The sequence below is a fragment of the Euleptes europaea genome, chromosome 13 (genome assembly GCF_029931775.1).
Source record: "Euleptes europaea isolate rEulEur1 chromosome 13, rEulEur1.hap1, whole genome shotgun sequence".
Lineage (NCBI taxonomy): Eukaryota > Metazoa > Chordata > Lepidosauria > Squamata > Sphaerodactylidae > Euleptes > Euleptes europaea.
The window spans coordinates 62,407,106-62,434,746 of NC_079324.1; the positions used below are offsets into that span (position 1 = coordinate 62,407,106).

General features: G+C 49.7%; 1 protein-coding gene across 1 annotated transcript in view; it reads left to right on the top strand.

The window, feature by feature from the left end:
• Positions 1 to 3,431: 3,431 nt before the first annotated feature.
• Positions 3,432 to 27,641, top strand: part of ACAD10 (acyl-CoA dehydrogenase family member 10) — a 28,955-nt gene continuing 4,745 nt past the window's right edge. Inside the window, exons 1-17 of the mRNA XM_056859402.1 lie at positions 3,432 to 3,618; positions 6,480 to 6,628; positions 8,496 to 8,690; positions 11,027 to 11,185; positions 11,865 to 12,024; positions 14,638 to 14,779; positions 15,787 to 15,855; positions 16,514 to 16,695; positions 18,197 to 18,347; positions 18,705 to 18,850; positions 19,608 to 19,781; positions 21,421 to 21,809; positions 22,544 to 22,684; positions 22,961 to 23,098; positions 24,352 to 24,442; positions 25,414 to 25,572; positions 26,229 to 26,401. Coding sequence (XP_056715380.1) covers positions 3,432 to 3,618; positions 6,480 to 6,628; positions 8,496 to 8,690; positions 11,027 to 11,185; positions 11,865 to 12,024; positions 14,638 to 14,779; positions 15,787 to 15,855; positions 16,514 to 16,695; positions 18,197 to 18,347; positions 18,705 to 18,850; positions 19,608 to 19,781; positions 21,421 to 21,809; positions 22,544 to 22,684; positions 22,961 to 23,098; positions 24,352 to 24,442; positions 25,414 to 25,572; positions 26,229 to 26,401 — 2,805 coding nt within the window. The remainder of the gene's footprint in view (positions 3,619 to 6,479; positions 6,629 to 8,495; positions 8,691 to 11,026; positions 11,186 to 11,864; positions 12,025 to 14,637; positions 14,780 to 15,786; positions 15,856 to 16,513; positions 16,696 to 18,196; positions 18,348 to 18,704; positions 18,851 to 19,607; positions 19,782 to 21,420; positions 21,810 to 22,543; positions 22,685 to 22,960; positions 23,099 to 24,351; positions 24,443 to 25,413; positions 25,573 to 26,228; positions 26,402 to 27,641) is intronic.

Here is a 27,641-nt window from a genome sequence, read left to right on the forward strand (position 1 = left end):
GCCTCAGATTATGAGCCACTTCCGCCTCCTTCCCCCTTGACCCCGCGGCGTCGGCCAAACGCGCCTGCGCAGAGCGGAACAGGTCACGCGGCGCCTGGCCGGTGGGGGGGGGCGGTCAGCTGAGCGACGCGGCTCGGTCCCTTCTCTGCAGGGTGACACGCTCCGCTCTCGCGAGAACGGCCAAGGAGGGTTCGGCGCGGCGTCGCCTCGGGTCAGAGGTCACCGAGGGGGTCTGTTGCTTGGAAACGGAGTATTTTCCTGAGGAGGGAAGAAAGTTGCCAACTTTCGTTTGGCCGGTTCCTAGGGATTTGGGTGCAGCGCCTGGGGAGGGTGGAGATTAGGGAGGCGGGGGAGCTCGTTCCATAGAGCCCACCCTCTGAAGCTGCCATTTCCTCCCCGGGGGGGGGGCGTGTTGGGGAACTAAACTCTGTTGTCTGGAGATCAGTTGTAATTCTAGGTCGTTGCAGAGAGTAGCCGCGTTGGTCTGCTGTTAGAACAGCTAGATTGGAGTCCAGGAGCAATTTAGACACCAACAAGATTTTGGGAGTAAATAAGAACATAAGAGAGGCCCTGCTGGATCAGACCCAGGCCCATCAAGTCCAGCAGTCTGTTCACACAGTGGCCAACCAGGGGCCTCCAGGAAGCCCACAAACAAGACAACTGCAGCAGCATTATCCTGCCTGTGTTCCAAAGCACCCAACATAATAGGCATGCTCTTCTGATCCTGGAGTCACTAGGTACGCATCATAACTAGTATCCATTTTTAGTAGTAGTCATGAATAGCCCTCTCCTCCATAAGAACATAAGGAAAGCCCTGCTGGATCAGACCAAGGTCCATCAAGTCTAGCAGTCTGTTCTCACAGTGGCCAACCAGGTGCCTCTAGGAAGCCCACAAGCAAGATGACTGCAGCAGCATTATCCTGCCTGTGCTCCACAGCACCTAATATAATAGGCATACTCCTTTGATCCTGGAGAGAATAGGTAGGCATCATGACTAGTAGCCATTTTGACTAGTATCCATGAATAGTCCTCTCCTCCATAAGAACATGTCCACTCCCCTCTTAAAGCCTTCCAAGTTGGCGGCCATCACCACATCCTGGGGCAAGGAGTTCCACAATTTAACTGTGCATTGTGTGAAGAAATACACGCTTTCCAAAGTTAAAGCTCTCTTCATCGGTTACAAAGTGTAATTCTAAGAGATTACAATTCTATGGGATCTACAGGCCCCATCTGGAAGTTGGCAACCCTAAGAAGAAAAGTGTATTGGGAGAGGAAACACTAGGACAGAAGCACAAAGGGAAACCGAGGCAGCTAATAAGGGTGTTGCCTAGGGTTGCCAGACTAAAGCAATCAGTTCTGGAGAAAATAGCAGCTTCAGAGGATGGGGCTCTTTGGCATCACATCCCTGCTAAGCTCCCTCCCCTCCCCAAACTCTGTCTTCCCTAGGCTGTGCCCTCAAATCCCCAGTCATTTATCAACCTGGAGTTGGCAACTCTAGGGGCTGGTGGGGAAGAGGCAATTTCTTGACAGGCTTATCTGGAAGGGGTGTGGCTATAAGATGTGCAGCACAACCTTATGAATCCCTCCTTGTCATTGGATTGAGTGGGGTTTAGCAGCAAAAAGGCTTGGGGGACCTCCAAGGCTTTTTGTGTCATCTGTCTAAAGAGGTGAGCACACTGGATTTTTGAAAAAGCAGAACCCATCTTCCCTAATCCATTCATAGGCTTTAGAAGTTGGAACACTAATATGTCAATCTGAATGTCTGCCATGGAGGGTAACAGGTGCTGAAAGCCCAGCCACATAGCTTTGATGATTAAAAACAAAATGTAAATGGGGTATAGCAATATGTTACAGTCAACTGGCAATTGCCACGAGTTCCATAGAATATGGCAGACAATACTTGTCCCAAATGTTTCTCATAAGATAGAACACAACGCTGTTAGATTAATCACCATTAATATCCTAGCATTACAGATGGGGGAATTGAGGCTGAGAAACAATGGCTTGTCTGAGACCCATTAATGAGATGTCTGTCACTCCTGTACTTCTTCCAAGGAGCTCAAGAAAGCCTGCATGTTTTTTCCCCTTCTCCATTTTACACTCACGGTCACCCTGAAAGCAACTGGCCAAAGGTCATCCAGTCAGCATTACAGCTAAGTAGGGGTTTAAACTTGGTCTTTGCAGTATTAAGCCAATGCTCAGACTGTTGTGTCTCACTGGCTTTTGGGAGCCTAATAAAATGGGCTCTCCAGTCTACTGTATCTTTTGCCACAATAGTCCTCCAGGTGTCACAACACTCTTGGTTGTTTTTGCTACAATAGAACAGAGGTGGTTCCCAAATAGTGAAGTGAGTACTCACATCCTTGGATCTTCCCTGAAGATAGTTTCAGAGGGTGGCCATCTTGGTCTGCAGTGGAACAGCTAGATTTGACGAGGAGAGCTTTGATTGTTGAAAGTTCATAACTCCAAAAACTTGCTGGTCTCTTAAGGTGCTACTGGAATTGAATCTGGTTATCCTTGGATCCAATGTCTACATGTGAGCTCGGTTCTTTAAAAAGCAATAATAAAATGGCAAGAGTAGCTTTCAGAATGTACGGAGTGCTTGCCCCCTAAGATCTAAATAACTTACGAAAAGCCCAGGGCTCAGTGGTAGAGCATCTACCAATTGCTCGGTATTCAGAAGGTCCCAGGTTCAATCCAGTGGTAGAGCATCTATCAATTGCTCGGTATTCAGAAGGTCCCAGGTTCAATCCAGCATCTCCAGTTAAAAGCATCAGGCAGGCAGTGATGTGAAACACCTCAGCCTCGGACCCTGGGAAGCTGCTACCACCACTATGTAGACAAAACTGACCTTGATGGACTGATGGACTGATTCAGTATAAGCTTCATGTGTGTCATGTGTACAATCAAAGACTCTACCTATCTATAATTAAGGGTGAGAACTTCCAGGCATATTTGAGCTCAACACCTTTCATTTGGGAGCTTAAGAGTAGCATGCATGTCACACTAGGGGTTTAAGAAGTGGATGCCAGCTGGAAGAAAGAAAGAGTACAGAATTACCTTGCAGGGGGGACTGCAAGGCTATTTTATTTGCTAGGGTTGTTAATGACCACTTGAAGTTGCCTTCTGTTGAATCAGACCGTAGGTCCATCAAGGCAGTATTGTCTACATTGAGTGGCAGCAGCTCCCCAGGGTCTCGGGCAGATGGAGGTCTTTCACATCATCTACCACCTGATCCTTACTGGAGATGCTGGGGATTGAACCTGGGACCTTCTGCATGCCAAGCAGATGCTCTACCACTGAGCCATGGCCCCTTCCCAATGGAGGAGAGTGTAGGCTGCCAGTATAGACTGAAGAGATAATAGGCTGAGAGATTATCACTGACACTTCTAAAATATCTCCTTTCCCTTTTACACTCAGAGTTCTACAGAATGTATATTGGGAAGCTTTTCCAAGCCTGTTACCACCACCATGCCAGGAGATCAAGAATATTACAGCATGCCTGCTGTCTGTCTCTGAACTCAACACCGGGGAGGAATTATGCATCCTGTCCCTATAAAGCTGTGATCTTTGATATGGGTGGTGTTCTCCTTCCTTCACCCTTCAAACTGGCTGCAGGTGAATGTTTCTTCTAGGGGTGTGCCCATTCATCCTTGTTGGGCCTATGAATTTTGTCTGTTTCACAGCTGAATGGTTTATTGCCTAGGAGGGGCTCTGCGATGCAGCCTTTTCATCAGTTTAGTTTGATATGATTGTGAATTTGGTCAATCAGATGCCGCAGCCATGGGCATTCTGGAGCTGTTTGTAACATTCTGCATCATTCACATCTAGTCCGAATCGCATGCAAATAGTGAATTTGGTTTCTGTGGATGCCTTAGACAGAGCCTCACATCTCAGATTGATTTTATTACTTTATTTGATTTATTTTATTACTCCATCTGTTGGGAGTGCTTTGATTGTGGGATCCTGCATGGCGGGGGGCGGAGAGTTGGGGTCACTGGGGATGTGGGGGGAGGTAGTTGTTAATTTCCTGCATTGTACAGGGGGTTGGACTAGATGACCCTGGTGGTCCCTTCCAACTCTATGATTTCTTAATTTTAAATTGTGCGCTGCCTTTTCATGGGTGTCCAAGGGAGCTGAGGATAAGATCTAAAACATTAAAATAATACGTAAACAGTAAGTGGGAAAGCATAGCATTTGTGAATAAAAATGGGTTAATCTTATTGCTACGAGCTCATTTCTAAAATACTGTTCTCAAGAGACTCTAATGCCTTCCGCTGTCTTTTGCATTCACCATTTTGTTCATAAAATGGCCCTTCAGTTCCAGGTTTTCTACCACTCTGCCAGGCTAGTTCCCAGCAGGGTTTCCAGCTGGCTAGGACAGGGGTGTCAAAGAGGCGGGCCGGATCCAGCCCCTGGGGGGCTGGTCTCCGGCCCGCGAGCCAAGGCCCATACCCTCCCTGCCCCCGCCCTTTCCCGGGCACACTCAGGCTCCTGCAGGGGCCAGGTTACCCTCCTCGCCGCCCCGTGAGGGCCGGGCACGCCCTCCCCATCCCCGCCGCTGCTCCCGGCTGTTGCTATTCCCCACCCCCGCCGCCCCTGTCCTTTCCCCGAAGGGGACTTTTTTTCCTTCCCTGCGGAGGCCAGGTCTACCCATTAGCTTCTATGGGCCTCCGGAGGCCCATAGAAACTAATGAGTAGACCTGGCCTCCATGGGGGGGGGGAGGAGGAAGTCCCCATCGGGAGGCCAGGTCTACTGGCAGGCAAGCCAATGGGTAGACCTGGCCTCTGTGGGGGAACCATTGTCTCTGTCCGGAGGCCAGGTCTAACCATTCTCTTTCTTTATCCCTCTCTCTCTCTCTCTCTTTTATCTGTTTCACTCTTTCTGTCTTTCTCTTGCTCTCTCTTTCTCCCTGCCTTTCTGGACACCACCACCCCATCCAGATCTGGGCTGACGAGTCCGCTGAGAGCTCGCCAGCCAAGGCAGTCGCCCCCACCCCACCGCAGTTTTAAAATGAATGCAAGGGATTCGAAATATTAACTTTATAGAGGACAGGGGCAAAGCCAATTAATGATATTATTTTTTACTTAATTTTTTATTTCAAATACAAACGTTCTTAAAACAATAAGACTGTTAAATAAAAGAAACTGCTGTAAGAATTATATTGTTGTAAACTTGTTTGTGTTTTAAGTAAAAAAACAATATTATTAATTGATTTTGACTGTGTCTTCTATAAAGTTTGTATCTCCAGTACCTGGCATTACATTTTATTTATTTATTTGTTTGTTTGTTACACATCTGCGGCCCGACCAAGAGACATTTATGTTATATCTGGCCCTCCTCACAAATGAGTTCGACACCCTTGGGCTAGGATACCATTGCCCTGACGTGTACAAAACCCTCTGCCAGATAACCAGCTCTGTGCTGTGACAAACCGAGCACCTCCACATTGTGCCGGGCTCCATCCAGATTGTCCTTTGCCTTCTGCCTGGACCACAGCCAGACCCATCAGATTACCTGAGAGCCACATTAAGAATGGTGGTTTGGAGAAGTGGAGTCTGATCTGGAGAACCGGGTTTGATTCCCCCACTCCTCCACATGAGCAGCGGAGGCTAATCTGGTGAACTGGATTTGTTTCCCCATGCCTACACACGAAGCCAGCTGGGTGACCTTGGGCAAGTCACGCTCTCTCAGCCCCACCTACCTCACAGGGTGTCTGTTGTGGGGAGGGGAAGGGAAGGTGATTGTAAGCCGGTTTGATTCTGCCTTAAGTGGCAGAGAAAGTCGCCATATAAAAACCAACTCTTCTTCTTCTGAAATCTCAGATCGGCCGTGGAGTGTTTTGGATATCAAAAGCTGGCCAAAAAGCCATTCCTCAGGCCGGGGGTCCCCAAAGTGGTGCCCATGGGTGCCATGGCACCTGCTGAAACCTTTCTTGGGTTTATCAAGTAGTTTTAGAAGGGGGGTGGGGTCAGGTGGGGCTCTAGCCCAGCAACACTTATGATTTGCCAGTGAAGATCTGATTGGCTACACAGATTAAAATAACATTTTTTGCCAGTGGCAGCTGCCACCACAGTATTTTATTTATTCTCTCTCAACCCTCTTTCCCAGTGTATTTTAAATTACCCCTTTTCTATCCTGCATTTGGGCTTCCTCCTCTGTGTGTGTGGTTCTGTGTCCTGCAACAGCCATTTTATGTTTGGCTCTGCCTCATATGGCAGTCATTTTGTAGTTGTGACCCCCACTCTGTGTCGGAATTCCAAAGGTGTTTGCAGGCTGAAAAATGTTGGGGACCCCTGCATTAGGCTTTCATTTCTGAACCCCCCAGAAATGTGAATGTTACTTCTTTAATATTGTGGTTTCAAGGACACTATGTTGTGCAGTAGAAAGAGATTGCTTCAGACTCATGGCCACTTCCTGGCCACTATTTCCTAAAGAAAGACATTGGTTCCTCACAGATTTGCCTTCTTTCATTTAGAGTGGGAGGTCCGGAATTGCATCTCTCCTGGTACCCTCAGGCAGGCCTTAATATCTGGAGGGGAGAACAGGCCCTGGATGAGATTCATGAGAGGGGAACTGAGCACAGAAGAGTTCCTGCATGAATTCGGGCAGCAGTGCTCCAAGATCGTAAGCCATTTCTCTGATTGATTTTGGGAGAGTAAGGTGTGTGCATATGTCTCTTGAACTGGATCCATACAGTGTACAGGAACAACCACAGACACAAATTAAGAGACTCCTCCGTGGTAGGCTGTCTGTCTTTCTGTCGTATTTGTTTGTTTCCCACCCTCCCTCCAAGAAACTCATCTAGGCTTACTACAAGCCTGAAGGCTGATGAGAATGAACGAATGGGACTGGCTGCATGGAGATCTGAACCTGGCTCTCTCTGACCTCGCTCTAACACTCTGCAAAGACACATTGACTCCCTGCTCTTTCTTCTTTCCTCTTTTGCACTAGAAAATGATGTGATGTTCCAAATGTGGCATGGTATTGTTGAGCTATATAAGAAAATTCAACCTTTTTCTTCCACATTGGGTGTTTGCTCCAACTCAGGGGGAAGCAGATCCCCCCCCCCACTTCCACACATCTTGATGTTTTTGTGCATCTTCCAACTTTCCTCTGTCTTTTCCATGATCTTTCCAAAACGTGCTTGACTGCAATCCTTTTAGAAAGATTGTAGCAAAGCTGGGGTGGCTGCCATATGGATGGGAAAATCCAGATCTTTCCTGGTCACATACTGAATCAGACCCTCAGTCCATCAAGGCCAGTATTGTCTACTCAGACTGCCAGCAGCTCTCCAGGGTCTCAAGAAGAGGTCTTTCACATCACCTCCTACCTGATCCTTTAACTGGAGATGCCTTCTGTACACCAAGCAGGTGCTCTACCAGTGAGCATGGTCCTGTTCATAAAGGCACCATTTTCACTGCCCAAGTCTCCCAGGGTGGCCATTTCCTGCCCCTCATGCCACCGGAGGGCTTTTCAGCGTGGGAAATTAATTGGTAATTGATTATAGAGTTGTAACACTATAGTGATTAGTCAATTAGTGATTTTATAAACCCTGAAAAATCGCGCGCGCCCCACATGCCAGGGAGGACAGCCACCATTGGGGACTGGGGCAGGAAAACAGGCACTGTGAAGCCCCTTTGCCACTGCACTGATTCAGCTGCTGCAGTGGCAGTGAGAAAACTAAAGAAACAGGTTGGCCACCTGGGAGTGTTGCTGGATCCTGTCCTCCTGTTGGACAAACCGGCGACAGCTTGGGCCACGGGCACCTTCTACCAGAGTCAACAAGTGAGCCGGCTGTGGCCTTTCTTGAGTAAGAAAGATCTTGCTACTGTAGTACATGCCCTTGTAACGTCTAGATTAGATTACTGCAATGCACGTTAGGTGGGGCTGCCCTTGAAAGGTGCCTGGAAGCTACAGTTGGTGCATAATGCTGCAGCAGGAATGCTGTCCGGAGTTGGTCATTGGGACCAGATCACTCCAGTCTTATTCCATCTGTACTGTCTTCCAGTCTGGTGCTGGGCCCAATTAAAGGTGCTGTTATTGAGCTTTAAAGCCCTGTATGCCCTGGCACCTACGTGCTTTAAGGACCACCTACTCCTATACGAACCTACCTGACCGCTAGAGTCATCTTCAGGCACCCTGCTTCAGGAGAGACCAGATGCGAGACAATCCAAGAAAGGGCCTTTTCAGTTGCAGCACCAAAATAATGGAATGCCCTCCCCAGAGAGAATAATCTGTCCCCTTCAGTCACTGTCTTCCACCAGTGGGTGAAGGCTTTTCTGTTTCGTCTGGCATTTCCTTATTGACTCTCCTTATTTCTACGTATGCACTTTTTAAAAAGTGGATTTTTAATGTCTTTTTATTGTTCGCCTCCTTGAGGGCTCTAGTCGGGCAAAAAGGTGGGATACAAATAAAAAGTCACCCCAGTCTTCTCTGTCAAAAGAAGCATTTTGGTGTTGTTGACCTGCTGACATTTATCCTTTTGTTCTAGGCAAATTCCTCCATTCCAGTGGACTCTTTTCTTTCTGATCTAACCAGCAACACAATGTCTAAGCAGCTCCCGGTTATGACTGAGGCTATAAAGTGTATCCGGACTGAAGGCCTGAAGATGGCAGTGCTGAGTAACAATTTTTATTTACGCAGCGGAGAAAGCTTCCTGCCTGTAGACCGAAAGCAGTTTGATGTGGTAAGTTGGTGTTGGTTTTTTTTAAAAAGAAGAAAAACTTGAATATGTCCCTTTCACCTTTCCCTTGTGGCTCCTCCTCCCACAATGAAATAACCTGCCGCTCAGACCCCATTTTATGGGCTGCCACCCATAGAATCGTAGCGTTGGAAGGGACCACCAGGGTCATCTAGTCCAACCCCCTGCACAATGCAGGAAACTCACAACTACCTCCCCTCCCCCACTCCCACTGACCCCCTACTCCATGTCCAGAAGATGGCCAAGATGCCCTCCCTCTCATGATCTGCCAAAGATCATAGAATCAGCATTGCTGACAGATGGCCATCTAGCCTCTGCTTAAAAACCTCCAGGAAAGGAGAGCTTACCACCTCCTGAGGAAGCCTGTTCCACTAAGGAACTGCTCTAACAGTTAGAAAATTCTTCCTAATGTCTAAATGGAAACTCTTTTGATTTAATTTAAACCCATTGGTTCTGGTCCGACCTTCTGAGGCAACAGAAAACAACTCAGCACCCTCCTCTATATGACAGCCCTTCAAGTACTTGAAAATGATTATCATATCCCCTCTCAGCCTTCTCCTCTTCAGACTAAACATACCCAGCTCCTTCAACCTTTCCTCATAGGACTTGGTCTCCAGACCCCTCACCATCTTTGTTGCCCTCCTCTGGACACGTTCCAGCTTGTCTACATCCTTCTTAAATTGCGGTGCCCCAAACTGAACACAGTACTCTAGGTGAGGTCTAATCTTGCAACAACCATGCAAGTTCTATTCTACTCTGTATCCATTCATATATGAATTAAACACATACCGCTGAAGAAAAGCGCACACAGTTTTCAGATTATGCTACATGTGCTGCAGGAGTGTCCGTATTGGAAGAGGAACGCTGTGCTGTGTGGCAACAGAGGGGGAAATGCCTTGCCTAGAGGGTGTATGCCACGTGCAAGTTTTGGAAACTTTTGTGTAAAAATCCCCATGCTTGCTTAGGCAGATCATGAGAGGGAGGGCATCTTGGCCATCTTCTGGGCAAGGAGTAAAGGTAACTGGGGGTGTGGTGGGGAGGTCGTTCGGAATTTCCTGCATTGTGCAGGGGGTTGGACTAGATGACCCTGGTGGTCCTTTCCAACTCTATGATTCTAGTTAGGGGCATCTATTTAAATCATCAACCACTTTAAAAGTGAGGGAGTGTTGAGGCTACAAGACTGAGCTGCAAATCCAGAAGTTCCTGGTTCAAATCTTGTTTTAGGCAAGCTGTGCTCTCTCAAGCTTAGCCCTGCACACACAGACAACAGGAGGACATTAATAGTCATCTACCCCTGACCTGGAGGACATTAATAGTCATCTACCCCTGACCCTGATGGCCCAGGCGAGCTCAAGCTCATCCTCTCTCCAAAGCTAAGCAGGGTTAGCCCTGGTTTCTCTTTAGGTGGGAAACCACCAAGGAAGTCCAGGGTTGCTACGCAGAGGCAGGTGATGGCAAACCACCTCTGTTCTTGACCTGAGTGGCCCTGGCTAGCCCAATCTTGTCAGATCTTGGAAGCTAAGTAGGGTCAGCCCTGATTATTACTTGGATGGGAGACCACCAAGCAAGTCCAGGGTTGCTACACAGAGGCAGGCAGTGACAAACCACCTCTGAACGTCTCTTGTCTTGAAAACCCCTTGAGGGGCCGCCATAAATTGGCTGTGACTTGACAGCATTTTCCATCGCCACCTCCTGACAGGGCTGTTGTAACATGGTTGCTGTCTGAAGTGCTTTGAACCTTAGAAAGCAATATACATGCTAACTGTTATTATTATTAAACCAGTTACATCGAGTAATTGAATTAGTGGCTGCATGATGCTGGTAACATTTTATGCAGTTAGTGGTGTTGACTACAAAGGGACTAGAATTGGCTCTGAATCTCAACAGCTTCCTGAAAACCATCAGTCCTGCAAATAAGTAAAAAAGGGGCTAAAGGGGAGGGGCTGTGGCTCAGTTTGTAGAGCATCTGCTCGGCATGCAGAAGGTCCCAGGTTCAGTCCCCGGCATCTCCAGTTAAAGTAGGTGATGGGAAAGACCTCTGCCCAAGACCCTGGAGAGTTGCTGCCGGTCTGAGTGGACAATACTGACTTTGATGGACCAAGGGTCTGATTCAGTAGAAGGCAGCTTCATGTGTTCAAGATATTGCATCACAGTGGGTGATTCTTAAGCTTCCACTTGCCTCTTTGTTCTGCTTTACTTCTCCCAGGCAGCCATTTCCCCTCCTGTCCTCCATTTCTAAATCACTTCTGAGACCAGAATGGGTCCCCTACAGATTATACCTTGCATTATACTGGTCTGAATCTCTTGCCTTTTCCCCCTAGATAGTCGAGTCTTGCCGGGAAGGGATCGGCAAACCAGACCCTCGAATCTACAAGGTATGCTTGGAGCGTTTGGGTGTTCAAGCAAAAGAGTGTGTCTTTCTGGACGACATTGGACAGAACCTCAAAACCGCTGTTCAGCTCGGCATTAAAACGGTGAAGGTGAGCTGCAGTAATAGCAAGAGTCCACAGCCAGCAGCATTACAGAAGAGCCATCCAGGAATTTTGTCCATGGTGTTATTTTTGATCAATTATGGTCTTAAACATCAGCTAGATTTGAGTCCTTTAGTTCCTTAGAGACCAGCAAGGTTTTTGGGTTATCAGCTTTCAACAGTCACAGCTCCCTTTGTCAGATACAAGTTGGAATGGAGATCCCTGTGTCCTTCTATCCTAGTCAGAAGATGGGAGGGGTGTTGCATAGGAGGGACACAGGATACAAACATACAGGGCACCTTGTAATCAGCTTGATTGGAGCAGAGGAGAAATGCCTGGGGGCAGAAAATCAGATTCTGTAGAGAGATCAGAACCCTATGTCCCTATTCAACCCCAGGAGGTCCATTGTTCTGAATTTTTAAATATCAGATTCTCAGCATCCCTAATTGGTCAGATTGTGTTTAAGAATGTGAGCAGGACTTTGCTGGTCCAGACCAAAGATGCATCTAGTCCAGCACCCTGACTTCCAACCGTGGCCAGCCTGTGGGCAAAGGCCTTCCCTGTTCTTCTGCCTCAGTTTCTGGCATTGTGTAGGTATGTGGCGGTTCAATTTAACAAGCTCCTTCCTTTCCCCTTGGAGCCTGTGCTCTCTCTCTCAGCCCTCTCATTTCTTCCATCTTCTTGTCAGGTTGATGACCCAGATTCAGCTGTTCGAGAATTAGAGGCCTGTTTGGGCTTCCCTTTGCAATGCTTCATTCCATACACGCGCTCTGTGAGACCAACGATGGAAATCCCGAAAGAGCCTCTCCAGAAATACCTTGAACGTGTCTTGGGGACTCAAGCAGAAGGTGTGAGAGTCTGACCTTTCTTCTGGAAATTGATAGTACTCCAGTTTTAAGAGATGTGGGTCTCATGAAGTGCTAGATCTGTGGGTCTCTGTGGTGTCAGATTAGTCTAATTGGCCATCTAATTGGCTAAATACATTTTAATTGCAAAGGGGTAGCCCATCTGGTTCATTCAAACAAGACAAAACAAAAGTCCCATGGCGCCTTAAAAGACTGACAACCTTTATTTCAGTCAGAGTTTTTGTGAGATACTGCTCATTTCTTCAGGGAGCCGTTTTAGCCTTCCCATACGTTGGTTTTATTCTTTCTCACTCCTCTTTCCCATTGTGCTTTTAAAAAACATTTCTCTTGTATCCTGCACTTATGTGTGTGTGTGTGCATGGTTCTGAAGTTACAACTGTGTAGTTGGCTCTGCCTTCCATGGTGGACATTTTGTGGTTGCGCCCAACATCCAGTGTCAGAATTCCAAAGGTGTGCACAGGCTCTAAAACAGTGATGGCGAACCTTTTAGAGACCGAGTGCCCAAACTGCAACCCAAAACCCACTTATTTATCGCCAAGTGCCAATACAGTAATTTAACCTGAATAAAAGTTTGCATTTGGCATGCATCTCTCCAGGACTCGTCCTCTGCTCAGCCACTGGACATTATTGCAAGGGTTGCCAGGTCTCTAGCCACCACCTGGAGGTTGGCAGCCCTAGTAGGGGAAGGGGGAGGGATGGAGAAAGGAAGGAACTGGGAGAGGAAACAGAATGAAGGAACTGGGGAAGGAAGGAAGAAAGAAAGGGGGGAGGGAGAAAGAAAGAAAGAAAGAAAGAAAGAAAGAAAGAAAGAAAGAAAGAAAGAAAGAAAGAAAGAAAGAAAGAAAGAGGAAGGAAGATAGGAAGGAACTGGAAAAGGAAAGAGAAGGAAGGAACTGGGGAAGAAAGGATGAAAGGAAGGATGGAAGGAAGGAAGTGTCCTGGGTCGGGCCTCAAGCCCCACCCAGGACTTGCTCCAGGATGCACACCCGAAGTTCTTCCCCCCCCCCTTACCGGCCGCTCTGGGGAGGCGGCGAGGCGACGGCGCGGGACGGCGGAGATGTTGGGCCCCGGCGCGGCGGCATTGGGCACCTGCTGTCGGGGGCAGGGGAGGAGGGGGCGGCGAGGGCGATAGCGCCAACACTTGTGACCCCGCCAGCCTGCGGGCGACCTTAGGGGACGGGGAGGGAGAAGGCAGAGGCCATGCAGCCACGCCCAAGCCGGAGGCCTCGAGGGTGGCTCCGGCTACCCCACAAGCTTACCGAAGGACGAGCACGAACGGGGGAGAGGGGGAGGACTGCGGGAGATGGCAGGACTTTCTCTGGCGGACGCGCAGCTGTTGAGGGGCCGCCTGGCCCTCCGCGAGCACCCTGAGGAGAAGGAGGAGGCGGGCGAAAATGGTAGGGGGAGAGGCACCTGAGGAGCAGGACGATGGCAGCGGCAGCCTGGAGCTGGACTGCTGGCAGCCGCCTGAGGGGGACAAAGAGGAGGAAGGCGGTGAGCTGCTGCTGGAGCCTAGAGGAGGAGGCCCCTCCTCGTTGCTGCTGGCCTCTCCGCCGCCTATCAGCTGTTGCGGGGCAACGGAGGGGGAAGAGGAAGAAGCCAGCCGCGTGCATGCGAGGCAGGAAGCTGACGCGCCGACGCACGCACGGTGGGGGGGGGGAGCTCAGCTGAGAGAGGGAGGGGCACAGACGACCCAGGAGGCCTTTTGGAGCTCACCCGCGCGTGCCGGCAGAGAGGGCTACGCGTGCCGGAAGTGGCACGCGTGCCATAGGTTCGCCAACACGGCTCTAAAAGCTCTGGCATCCCTGGGTTAAACACCCTCTCCCATTCCGGCATGGTTTCTATGCAAACAAAGACTGCGCCTGCTTCTGGGCGGGAACGATTCCGCTCTCATTGCCACTGTGAATGCAGCGTGGTAACAGAGCTTCCACACAGGAGGTTTCCTGGTGCTCTCCCCTTGCACCTGCCATCCCCTTCCTACCATTGGTGGGCTTTTGCCTTTGAAAAATCAGTAGTAGGTATATTGTTATAGTGTTATAAAATAATATTGTGATATATTTACTACTGATAATTTTTTAATAGCCAGCAAAAAGGTGTGAGGGGAAAGCGTGTAGGGAAACGGTGCTGGATGTGGTCAGGGAAGTGTAGAGATCTGCAGCTTCCCATCCACACTTTCAGAAAAGATCACATCAAAGCAGGCTTGGGGAAGTCTGCAACAAAGCCAGGGAAAACCTGAAAGGGAGGGGTGGTTGCAGGACGATGAGCAGAAGCTCCCAGAAGAACTGCTGCATTGGGAGGGTGTGTGGAGAAAACCTCCCTACGGAAGCATGCTGCGTAAACCTGCAATAAGCATTTGACGGACAGAGAGGTTTCCCTCTTGTCTGTTTGAGCCCTATGGCCTGGGGCTTCCCGCTTTGGCCCCTGAACCCCTCCTTTTCACTGACTGACATCAGCTGCACCTTAGTCATACGAAGGTCAGGTCTGTGTTTTGTTTTTGTTTTTTGGTCAAATGTCAATTGCTATGAATGCTTGATTCTCTTATGATAAGGATCAAATTCCTTTTCACTCACTGATCACTTGGCCTCCAACTTCCAGGACCTCTGCTACTGCGGCAGTTCAGCCATGGGCAGTCCAATCCAACATATTACGTCCGGTTCCGGGATCACCACTTGGTCCTGAGGAAGAAGCCGCCTGGCCAGCTGCTGCCCTCCGCTCATGCTGTGGAGAGAGAGTACAGGTGAAAGGAGGATCACCACAAGGACCAACTTACATTCATGTAGAAGGCCACATGCTTCTGAGTTTCACAAGATTCTTCATCGTACAGGTTCTGTGTAACTCAGAAGCTTGCATAGTCCTTCACTGACCTATTTAAAACATTTTCAGAGGGTAGCCATGTTGGTCTGCAGTGGAACAATGAGCTTCGAGTCCAGTAGCACCTTAGAGACCGACAAGATTTTCAGGGTATAAACTTTTGAGAGTCAAAGCTCCCTGCTTCAGATACCTGTTGAAGGGAGATTTGACTCTGGAAAGCTGATTACCCCAAAAATCTTGTTGGCCTCTAAGGCACTACTGGACTGGAATCTAATTGTTCTATTTAAAGTATAGATCTTGAAGGGTAGCTATGTAAGTCTGTCACTAGCAATAGAAAAGAGCAAGAGTCCAGTAGCACCTTAAAGACTAACAAAATTTCTGTCAGGGTATGAGCTTTCATGAGCTGTGGCTCACAAAAGCTCATACCCTGACAGAAATTTTGTGTCTTTGAGATGCTACTGGACTCTTGCTCTTTTCTATATTTAAAATATGTTCTTGTTTTCAACTTTACTGTTGCAGTTCTTTGTATCACTTTCATGAATTCAAGTATCAGCCTATGAACTGGAGATTTTAAAAAAGGAGAGAAGAATGCTAAACATTGTCCAGTAGCATAGTCTTTTTGATTTAGAACTTGTTATTTGTGTTGTCAGTGCACAATCGAAGAGCCACTGTGGTGTAGCAGTTAGTGTGGGACTAGGACCAGGGAGACCTGGGTTCAACTCCCTCTTCTCACCCATTTACCGGGTGACCTTGAACCAATCATTGTCTGTCAGCCTAACCTACCCCTTAGGGTTGTCATGAGAATAAAAGGGGGGAAGGGAGAACGATATATGTTGTCCTGAGCTCTCTGGAGGAAGGGTAAGATAAAAATAAGTAATAAAACCAGCAAATCATTCCAAATCATCCCAGTTCTTTCCTTCTTTTCCCTGACAGGGTTTTGAAGGCTCTTGCAGGTGCTGGCATCCCAGTTCCAAAAGTTCTCTCTCTGTGCGAAGATTCAAGGTGAATTTCTTCCTTTGTTCAGGCCAATTTATTTCAGTTCCAGTCCGGTGACCGTAGGACACAAATAAAACATCAGAGATCTTAGAACATAAGCACAATGCCTTCTTACATAGACTTGACCATTTTTAATAACACTCTCGATCTCATCAGATCTTGGAAGCTAAGCAGGGTCCGCACTGTTTAGTATTTGGATGGAAGGCCACCAAGGAAGTCCGAGGGTCGCTACGTAGAGGCAGGGAATAGCAAACCACCTTTGTGTGTCTCTTGCCCTGAAAGCACTTCGAGGTTGTCCTAAGTCACCTGCAACTCGACAGCATTTTCCACCAACAACTGCAATAGATAAGCATGCTGTCACTGATATTAAAACCTTTTCATTTGTATCAAAAAACAAATCTGAAACCACAAATTTGAATGACCTGCCAGAAAGTTTAGAAACCCAGGGCACCAGCAAATTAAATCAAAGTGCAGATAAAGGCTGCATAATAATAATGCTTGTGAAACAGACTCTAAAACATTACTCCCACAAAGGCATACCCTTTCCGATGGAGGTTTCACCTTCGTTGAGTTTTAAGAGCAGGATGTAAGGCAGAACATTTGCTGTTGGGCGTCTTGATGAAAGCATCGGGGGCTTTGCTCTAATCCTCTTGTGTCGCCCCAGCATCCTCGGCACCCCCTTCTACCTCATGGACTACTGCACCGGCCGGATCTTCAAGGACCCCTCCCTTCTGGGACTCGAGCCCAGCCAGCGGGGGGAGATTTATGCTGCCATGAACAGAGTCCTCTGTCAGATCCACAGTGTAGACATCAGAGCAGTCGGCCTGGAGGATTACGGACGGCAAGGTGCGTACCTGCCCTAGGAGCAGGACAGAAGTTTGACTGAGTTAAAGAAAGAAAACATACTGCGTGGCTGCTCTCACTTTCTAGCCTGGCCTGGAAATGAAAGCTGTTTTGCATGCATGGTTTTAGGCAGGTTGCTAAGACAAGGAAAAAGAAGGGCATATTTTCTTGCATGCAGGCCTCCCACAACCTGGCCTGGCCCTGCCCCAGCCTTGAAGGGGACAAGCAGGCAGGAACTCCCCAGGAGCCACCAGGGCTGATATGGAGCTCTAACTTGACGCCAGATCACACCAGCAGCAGACCAGGTGGTTCTGGGGCTGCAGGTGGAGAATGCTTGCCCACAAGGGGGAAATGGTGTCTCCCTGCATATTGGGCAGAGGGGGGTCTCTCTGATTGGTTGATTTAGCACCATCAAAGTATCCAATGCTTAACAGAGTACATGACGGAGGGTCACTGTCCTAAGGAGCTTACAATCTAGAATCTGACGCAATAGCATCAAAGGGGGGTGGGCATGGATAAATAGGGGAAGGGTCTGGCTTCTGTTCAGTTATGCATATGTATGCTTTGTTTCAACAGGGAATGGGGACCAGAGGGCCATGCCAAAAGCTTCAGAGGCTTCAAAGAAGGGTTGGTCATGCCCCCAGGAAGGTGTTCTGGGCGGCAGCTCCAGGCATCAGGGGCAGCAAGGGAGGAAGGGCAGAGCGGTTGGAGGGAGCGGGAGACCTTGGGAGGGCTGAGTGATGAAGCTGGAGGAGTAAAGGTCATGGCCAGAGGTGCTGTAAGGACAGACCAGGACTGTTCTCCCTGACATCCAGCTTTCTGTGCACTGGTGGTGGTGGGGAACATAGAGGCAGAGCCAGTGTCAGCATACCCTGAGGTGGGGCAGCCGCCATGGCCTCTGGTGGGGCCCCCTGCTGCTGACTCCCCTCCTCACGCATCTCCTCTGAGGCCGGGGCTCACACCCTGCCACTGCCTAGTGCTGCCAGAGAAGGGCATGTGGGTGGTGCGCGAATCATCATATTCCTGGTGGCTGCAGCAGTGGCATTCCTATTACCCAGCAGGCAGGCAGTGTGGGCAGCTGTGACTGTGGGTGGTGGGAGAGCTTGTGAGTGGGCAGAGGAAGGACGCACAGGTGGGTGGGGGCCCATGGGTGCATGAGGGGGTAAGAAGGGGGACCTAGCAGTGGGCATGGGGGGGGGGGCTGCGCACTGTCTGCCCAGGGTTCCCCAAAACCTGGAACTGGCACCATGGAGGAGCATTCTGTTAGGCAAATGTCCCCCGCCCCACATACACTCACACAGCCTGAGTTGGTACAGTCCAGGAACCACTTTACTGCCGTATCTGTTATGTGTATGATTGAGGCTTTCTTCCTGACACAAGTGTTTTGTGTTCAGTGGGGCAATGGACCCTCTTCTATCTTGGCTTCCCTTTGTAGTAACTTTTTAAAGAACTGTTGCGGAGAACAACGATGCACACTAAACTTTTAATCCCCTCCACGTTCCAGGCAACTATATTCAGCGGCAAGTCCAGACCTGGAGCAAACAGTACCGCGCCACAGAGACCCAAACGATCCCAGCCATGGAGAGGCTCATGGCCTGGCTCCCCTCCCACTTGCCGGCCAGCCAGCGGCTCTCTGTCGTGCACGGAGATTTCAGGTGATGGCCGGCAGCTTCCTTGCAAAGGCTGCCAGTGTCCCTTCAACAGAGAGGGGCAATTTCTCAGGTCTGGACGTAGGGATGTTTTTCACTGTGCAGTTTGTACCCTTCTTACTGACTGGGAATGGGGCATCAGTGTCTTAACAGCAGCTTTTCTCAGAAAAACGCTCAGCAGTCAGGGACAGGTGGGGCTGGGAAGTTCTGTGAAGGGGCCGGGGATCTAAGTCCCCTCCTCGAACTGCAGTTCTTGAGTGGCAGCTAGTTTCAAAGGGGTGTAAATGTGCTGGGTCGATACGCCTGCCTGCCTTGCCTGTATCTGCTGGGATTTCTCTTAACTGCCTTGCCTTTCCTCGGCAGGCTGGACAACCTGGTCTTCCACCCAGACCTTCCAGAGGTTGTCTCTGTCCTGGACTGGGAACTCTCCACCTTGGGCGACCCCCTTTCTGATGTGGCCTATAACTGCCTGGTGTATTATTTGCCATCTCACGGTAGCGTCCTAAAAGGTACAAGAGCATGAGAGAAAGTGCCTGTGCATGGCTCTGTTCAGAGAAAACACAGCTGGGTTTGGGGGGGGGGGTTGTTCTGAAGCCACTGGGTATTGGGAACTTCAGTGAAGATGACGAACTGGACAAAATTGCCCCCGCTTCTCTCTTGCGGCAACCAAAGGCCTTGGTAGAGCAGGTGTCCTGCCAGTGCAAGAGCCAAAAGGGAACACAATTTCCTTGATTCTCCCTTCTTGCTGCAGCCCACTGAACCTGCTGACCCTTGAGAGCCACTGTGGTATAGTGGTTAAAAGTGGTGGTTTGGAGAGGTGGACTCTGATCTGGAGAACCAGGTTTTATTCCCCACTCCTCCACATGAGTGGCAGATGCTAACCTGGTGTAGGTTGGTTTCCCCACTCCTACACATGAAGCCAGCTGGGGGACCTTGGGCTAGTCACCATTCTCTCAAAACTCTCTCAGCCCCACCTACCTCACAGGGAGTTTGTTGTGGGGAGAGGAAGGGAAGGTGATTGTAAGCCAGTTTGATTCTCCCTTAAGTGGTAAAGAAAGTCAGCATATAAAAACCTGTGTTCATGGGAGCCCATGACCCCCAGCAATGCCTCTCCAGGGGTGGCAGAGGGCTGCTGTGGGGAGAGGAAGGCAGCCAAAGATCTCCCACCACAAGCCCCTTTGATTCACACAAAATAGGATCCAGTTGGATGGTTGTCTGTGCAGCCACACGGCTTGGAGGAACCAGCTTTGTCTCTCCCCCATGCAGGTCTGAGTGACTGTGATCTGAGCCTGCTGGGAATCCCCTCGCCAGAGGAATACTTCCTGCTGTATTGCGACCACATGGGCATTCCTCCCATCAAGAACTGGAACTTCTATATGGCCTTTTCCTTTTTCCGAGTGGCGGCCATCCTACAAGGGGTGTACAAGCGCTCGCTCACAGGTGAGAGGAGGGAATGGGGTAGGCCTGTCCCCAGGGCCCACCCCAGGCGTTCAGAGGCCTTCAAGTAACTTCATCTAAGAGGGCCACATAGCTGCAGGGCCGGTTCTTTGGCTGAGCCGCCCAAGCAGGTCCTTGGGTGGCACAGCGAGGAGGAGGCCGATGCACTGCAGGAACTCAGCTGACTCCCCAGCCTTCGTGAGCATTGGAAGAGAGTGACATTCCCGCCAGGGATTGCACCACCACTGGAGCCAAGCCCCTGCTGTGTTGCCCCTAGGCTCAGGCTGGACTGGGCCAGTAGTGGCACAGGCCTAGGAAGGTATGGGTATATGTTGCTCAGGGCAACACAGTGCCTTGAACTAGCCCTGCAGAAAGGGGTGGGAGTAGGGGAGGCGTGGCTGGTGGGGAGCAAAGGAAGAGAATTTGACCCTGGTGGTCCCTTTCGATTCTATGAGAATACCCAGAAACCTTTGCACCAGCACAGGGGATTCTGGGGAGCCAGTTGGGAGAAAAGGACCGGCACACGATGCCTCGGACCAAGCCAGGGCCCCATTGACCAAACCGTTCACTGCAGGGGCTCTCCGGGGGTCGGACTTAACTGATCTGGGACCAAACAAGAAGCAATAACACAGCATATAATTATCAGTTACTACTGCTACTAATGAACATTTTCAACTATTATTTTATGCCACTTGGACTGTATGTGTTTTATGTGCTATTTTTCTTTTACTGTCACTTGTGCTACCTTTGTTGTGTTGTGGGATTAACTGAGGCCTGTTGCTAATGCTTATGAAGAGCAAAGTGTGAACGCCTGGGGGCAGTGATGGACAGAAACGGATGCTCCATGTTCAGAGTATACCTCTGCCAGTCATATCAGGAGCAATCAACGGAGCAACTTGTCTAAAGCCTGGCTGAGTTACGAAACTCCCTGGCAGATGCAGGGGGAGGTCAGAGGCAGAGCACTGTGTCAAACAGGGCCCATGGCCTCGATCTCTGGTGGTGGTGTCAAGAGACTTTCAGAAGTGGTTGGCCATTGTCTGCCTCTGTGTAGCAACCCTGGTCTTCTTTGGTGGTCTCCCAGGGCTGACCTGCTTAACCTCTGAGACTGGATAAGATTGGGCGAGCCTGAGCCATCCAGGTCAGGGTAGAGGGGGCTCTATGCCACAAAAAAGTGTGCTGAAATAGAAGCCTTTCAAGTGTAACGAGGCTCCTGTCCCTCTTTGAGAGCCAACATGGTGTAGTGGTTAAGAGCAGTGGTTTTGGGTGGTGCACTCTGATCTGGAGAACCGGGTTTGATTCCCCACTCCTCCACGAGTGGTGGACACTAATCTGGAGAACCAGGTTTGATTCCCTGCTCCTCCACATGAAGCCAGCTGGGTGACCTTGGGCTAGTCACACCCTCTCAGCCGCACCTACCTCACAGGGCATCTGTTGTGGGGAGGGGAAGGGAAGGTGATTGTAAGCCAGTTTGATTCTTCCTTAAGTGGTAGAGAAAGTCGGCATATAAAAACCAACTCTTCTTTTTCTTCTTTGCTGCAGCAGATGAGCCTAGCTTCTCCCCCCTCCCCCAAAATTATTATCATGTCAAAGTACATCAGTTGGCAAATGGGGTTTCTGAATGTCTGCTGTTCATTCCACGCAGGTCAGGCCAGCTCTGCAACAGCTGAAAGTAGCGGGCAGCAGGCAGAGGCGATGGCCAACCTGGCCTGGGATTTTGCCACCATAGAAGGCTTCCGGGTCTTCAAAGGGCTTTCAACCCCCAGACCGCCAAGCAAGCCCTTCAGCACTCAGGCCATCCCCAGCCCCGCCCCGAGGAGGAGCTATGCCACAGGGCCACACTCCGGGTTGGCTCCAGCATCCCAGTCTCACCTGATCATCTCTCCAGAAGGCCTGCCTTGCCGAATTCAAGAGCTGTATCGCAAGCTGGAGAGATTCATGGCCGCCCATGTTTATCCGGCAGAGCAGGTCCTGCGAGACCATCAGGCTGCCCCGAGCAGGTGGACTCCGCATCCCCTCACAGAGGAGCTCAAGGCAAGCGGCATCCCGGCCACAGAAAGAAACAAAAAGCGCCCTCAGTGTTCCAGAGGCTGCTTTAAAGCTGGCAGGGTTTGGTTGTCCGCTTGTCTGCTGGCTAAGTTTTGTTGTAAGGCTGCTGCCAATTGTGAAATTGGTTTTATAATTTGTGGAAAGTTTAAAAATATTTTTATGTTGAAAGTGGCTTCTCAGGAAGTCCCTGGAGAGCTGCTGCCAGTCAGAGGAGACGACACTGGCCTTGATAGACCAAGCAGGTCTGACTCAGGAGAGAGCATCTTCATGGGTGTTCATGCAGATAGAGCAGAGCCAGAGCGGTGTAGTGGTTAAGAGCGGTGGTTTGGAGCGGTGGACACTAATCTGGAGAACCGGGTTTGATTTTCCCCCTCCTCCACATGAAGCCAGCTGGGTGATCTTGGGTTAGTCACTGCTCTCTTAGAGCTCTCTCAGCCCCACCGACCTCACAGGGTGTCTGTTGTAGGGAGGGGAAGGCTGTTGTAAGCCGGTTTGATTCTTTCCTTATGTGGTAGAAAAAGTCAGCATATAAAAAACAACTCTTTCCCTCCTCCTCCTCCTCCTCCTCCTCCTCCAATGCTTCAACAGTAGCAACTGAGAGACCAACAAGATTTTCAGGGCATGAGCTTTCCAGAGTCAAAGCTCCCTTCGTCAGATACATGAGGTTCTACCACAGACTGACACAGCTTTCTACATATCTACCTGTTCTCTCCCTCCAGGACAGGGCAAAGTCTGAGGGCCTCTGGAACCTTTTCCTACCAGTGGAGAGTGACCCGGCCATGAAATATGGAGCAGGCCTGACAAATGTGGAGTACGCCCACTTGTGCGAACTGATGGGGACTTCACTCTATGCACCCGAGGTACCCATGGCATAGGCTCTGCCCAGCTGTGCTGTGGGAAGCCAGACAGGCGTGGGGTGGGAAAGGAGCTCAGGAGCATATTTGGGAGCTCCCTCTGACCTTCGGTCCCTACAGAGAGATCTGGGAGGGTCCCTGGCCTGCCTTCCTCTTTCTCTCCTCTTCCTCTAGAGAGATCTCATCCAAACACACATGCCAGTTTTCTGCAGGGTCTCCCTTTTCCGGCTAGTGCCCGCCAAGCACAGTGGCCAGTGTTTGGCTTCTGTCTCCTTCCTGCAGATATTCAACTGCTCTGCCCCAGACACGGGCAACATGGAGGTGCTGCTGCGTTACGGCTCAGAAGCCCAGAAGGAGCGCTGGCTGCAGCCTCTGCTGGAGGGCAAGATCCGCTCCTGCTTTGCTATGACGGAGCCACAGGTCAGTGGCCCCTGCCTTCGTCTCCGCTTTCAAAGAGACGTACCAGCGAGGGAGTCTCCTCAGATGAAGGCAGGACTGGTTTGCTACACGTGACTGAGAAATCCAACACGCTGTATTTAAACACTGCAAAGTTTTCGCCCGTCCTGAACGGCTGCATTGTGGGTGGGGAAATACAGATCTTCACAAGGCAGCCATTTCCTCCTCGCGCCACTGGAGGGCTTTTTTTAAAAGGCACTAGAATACCATTACATTGCTACACCCTTGTTAACAACAGTTGCAACACATTATCTGAATTCTCAGCTTACATTTTTTTTAAAGGAAGTCTCTATCCTTCTGCCTTGAAGAGATATAAGGGGAAAGGCATATTTTGGCAATGGAAGAAGCTAGAACTTTACTTTAAAAAAAAAAGAAAGCTGGGAATTCAGAGAACCTGTTACACATATTGTTAATGATGGTATGTTGATAATAATGATGTTCTGGTGCTGATTTTTTAAACTGCAAAACCCCGAATGGCCCAGGGCACGGAGACTGGAGCAGGGAAACGGCAGGGAAACCTGCCATGTGGAAGCCCCGTTGCCACTGCACGTTATCTGCAGCTTCTCCTCCAAAGGGGAAACAACCCAAGCCCCCTCCCCATGTGAAAACCAGACTCTTTGCCCTGCGGGGTGAGCCTCACTTTCTCCTGCACAAGAGTTTTGGGTTGTTAATGTAACCCTTTCCAACCCCCCTCCCAACAGGCTGCAGGTAACAAGCAGGGGCCAAGAGCCACCCATGGGCATGTTGTCTAGACTTACATGAACGTAGGAAACTGCCTTGCAACAGGTGAGGCTCTGGGCTTATCTAGCTCCTCTGCCTGGCCGGGGCTCTCCGTAGACTCAAGCCAAGCAGGCTGTTTCTCACCCATCACTTCTTGAGAGTTTTCAACCAGAGATGCAGGGGCTGAACCAGAGACCTTCTGCGTGAAAAGCAGAATCCCTGGCTCCTCCCCAGCACGGGGGAGGGGGGGTGAAATCACGAGGGCCGAACTCCAAATCGAATCCTCTGTGACAGGGGCAGCATCAAGCATTTTACAAAGATGCCATTTGTTTCCACTGTTGATTTCTGCTGCAAACCTACAGAATCTTTTCTCTCACCACCCCCACCCCTAGTCAGAAGTCTGTGTTGAATGCAGGGGGGTACCCTCAGCCCAGCCCCAATGTTCTATAAGTGCTCCACCTGCTCTGTTTCACTCTAAAATGAAGCATTTCTCTTAGGTTGCTTCCTCCGATGCCACCAACATCGAGGCTTCCATCACCAAGGGAGAAGGTGTCTATGTTCTGAATGGACGCAAGTGGTGGATTTCGGGTATGTTGCACCCCCGTTTCTTCCCACAGCAAACTGCTGAGACATGAAACAAAAGTGTGGTCGGTCACGGGTGAATCAGTGCCCTGAAGGGCTGATTAGCCTCCTGGCCCAGTGATTTGAGTTTCTCTTGTGGCTTGTAGGAAGCAAAGGCTTCTGGGAAGTCTTCTAGGTCTTCTGGGATGTCCTTGCTTCCTCTCCCATCTGCATGTAAAGTTAGGATTTATTTTCATCCATGTGCATCACCTTGCGCCTAGCAACATTAAACTTCATTTGCAATGTTGTTGTCCACTCACCCAATTTAGAGAGATCCTGCTGTCTCTCTTGGCAGTCAGCTTTGGTTCTCACCGTCCTGAATAATCTGGTATCGCCTGCAAACTTGGCTATCGCACTGCTCTGCCCCAATTCTAGATAATTTATACACAAATTAAATAGCACCAGTCCCAATACTGATGCTTGTGGGACTCCACTGCTCGCTTCCCTCCACTGAAAAAACTGCCCACTTATTCCTACTCTCTGCTTCCTATCGTTAATCAATTTTTCACCCATAACGGTTCCTGTCCTCTTATCCCATATCTGCTGAATTTACTCAGGAACCTGATGAGGAACTTCCTTAAAAGCCTTTTACAAGTCCATATATTGAAAACGTCTACTTCGAAAGGTTGGTGGGGCAGGACTTCCCTTTGCAGAAACCATGCTGATTTTCCTCAGGAGGCTTTCTTCCTTTGTGTGCTTGACTGTTCACATGGGACATTTGAGTCTGGCCACCGGGAAAGAATCCCTGGGAGTGCATACATTTCAGAACTGGCTGCATCTCCATCCCTTTGGAACATGGGCCTTGTGCATGTGTGATTTCTTTCTCTTTAACCAACCAGAAACTATCTGCAGTTGCCATTAAGCACCATGTGTGCCCATTAAGTAGGAACAGAGGGAGCCAGCCGTGCCAATCCCAAAACAGTCTCTCTCCTCGGCAGGCTCCCTGGATCCTCGTTGCCAGCTCTGCATCTTCATGGGCAAGACTGACCCCACAGCCCCCAGGCACCAGCAGCAGTCAATGCTCCTTGTTCCTATGAACACTCCCGGGATTACCATCACTCGGCCACTCACCGTGTACGGCTTGGACGATGCTCCAGGTGAGGCAAGATGGTTCTGCTCAGGGTGGTTTCCAAAGGCAGGACAACACATGCACGCCTCCTTTGAGAGCCAGCGTGATGTAGTGGTTAAGAGCGGGGGTTTGGAGCAGTGGAGTCCGGGTATGATTCCCCACTCCTCCACATGAACGGCGGACGCTAATCTGGTGAACTGGATTTGTTTCCTTGCTCCTACACATGAAGCCAGCTGGGTGACCTTGGGCTAGTCAAAGCTCTCTCAGCCCCACCTACCTCACAGGGTGTCTGTTGTGGGGAAGGTGATTGTAAGCCGGTTTAAGTCTCCCTTAAGTGGTAGAGAAAGTCGGCATATAAAAACCAACTCTTCTTCTACTTTGCCAGCTACGTATGCATACACAGCAATCTGAAACCCACTTGCAGAACAGGGGGGAAAGTCCCGTATGCAGATAGTCTGGTAAAGCTCTCCTGTTTGTTCCAGTGCGGTGTGACTGTTCTGAAAGGTTGGTGCTGATGATGCTAATTGCAATCATGGTTGATTTAAAAGATTCCAGCAAAGCCTCATGTCCGGTCTTGTCCCATCCCCCGTCAGTGGCCGAGGGGAGTCCAGCGCTTCCATTCCATAGAGGACTAACATGTGAAAGAAGCACACTGTTCTGTGTCTTGTGTCCTTCCTCTTCCAGCTGGCCACGGGGAGATCATGTTTGAAAACGTTTGTGTTCCTCAAGAGAACATCTTGCTGGGACCTGGCCGAGGGTTCGAAATTGCTCAGGGGAGGCTGGGCCCAGGGAGGATACATCACTGCATGAGGCTAATCGGCCACGCGGAAAGAGCACTGTCTCTCATGAAGGAGCGGGTGAGTAGCACTGAGTCTCGGGTCAGGGGTCTCTTTCAGATGGGCTGCATTGCTGCTAGAGAAGTGAATTCCCCCTGCCATAGCGCACCATTATCTGGCACAGCGTTTCCTTGTGCTTCCTCTCCCTCACTCCCTGAGGGGTAGGATGTTTTATTCTTGTGCAACTGGGACTGTATCCTTTTATACATATCTAGAATTCATCAGCGTGGTGTAGTGATTAAGGTGTCGGACTAGGATCTGGGAAACCCAGGTTCAAGTCCCCACTCTGCCATGGAAACTTGCTGGGTGACTTTGGGCCAGTCACGTCACCTCAACCCTGGCAAGTATTTGGATGGGCGACCTCCAAGGAATACCAGGGTTGTGATGCAGAGGCAGGCAATGGCAAACTACCTCCCAACATCTCTTGCTTTGAAAACCCTACAGGGTCACCATAAGTCAGCTGTGACTTGATGGCAAAAAGAAAAAAGTGTTCCTCAAAATCCTCATTCAAGCCAGCTCCATTAAGCTCAGTGCCACAAGCACATCCACCTGATTAAATTTGTATCCAGTTCCTCATTCTGTCTCTGGTATGACCAAGGAACTGCACCCAGGTTAGAGCCATGCTCAGTTCTCAAATGCCTCCAGCTAGTTCTGTGGAACCAAGAAAATGGGCTACAATACAAGATATGGTTAAGAATGGGATGGGGGTAAAATATGTGCACAAAACACACGGGTGTTTTATGCAGAACTCACAGGGCCCTACCTCTGTTCCCTCCTCCTATCCAATGGCAGGAACTTTGCTCATAAGGATATTTATTTATTTACTTACTTCTTGTCCGCATTTCTCATAGAGACTCAAGGCAGATTACAGAGCTATAAAAGACAATGCGAAAAGCAGTATACCACATACACTGGACAATGCAATAAATCTGTATCACACAAATTAAAGATCAGTGGAACAGACAACAGTATACTACATCACATAAACTGGATTTCACAATTAAAGAACAAACAGGAGACCAGCGAGAAGTTGTGGGGGCATCTTATTTCCCCCTTCCTCACTATTTCTCTTTCCCTTCCTTAAAGACTCCCATAGCCCCTTCCCATTTCCTGGTTCCTTTTCTCCATTCCGCCTGCCAACCCACCTACCTTTATCTGTCCCCTGTATTCAGCTTACCTTCCTTCCCTGCAGCTGGCAGCCTCTATTTGGGAAAACTATGTCCCAGTTGCGTGGTGCTGGCTGCCGGGCCCAGCCCAGTTT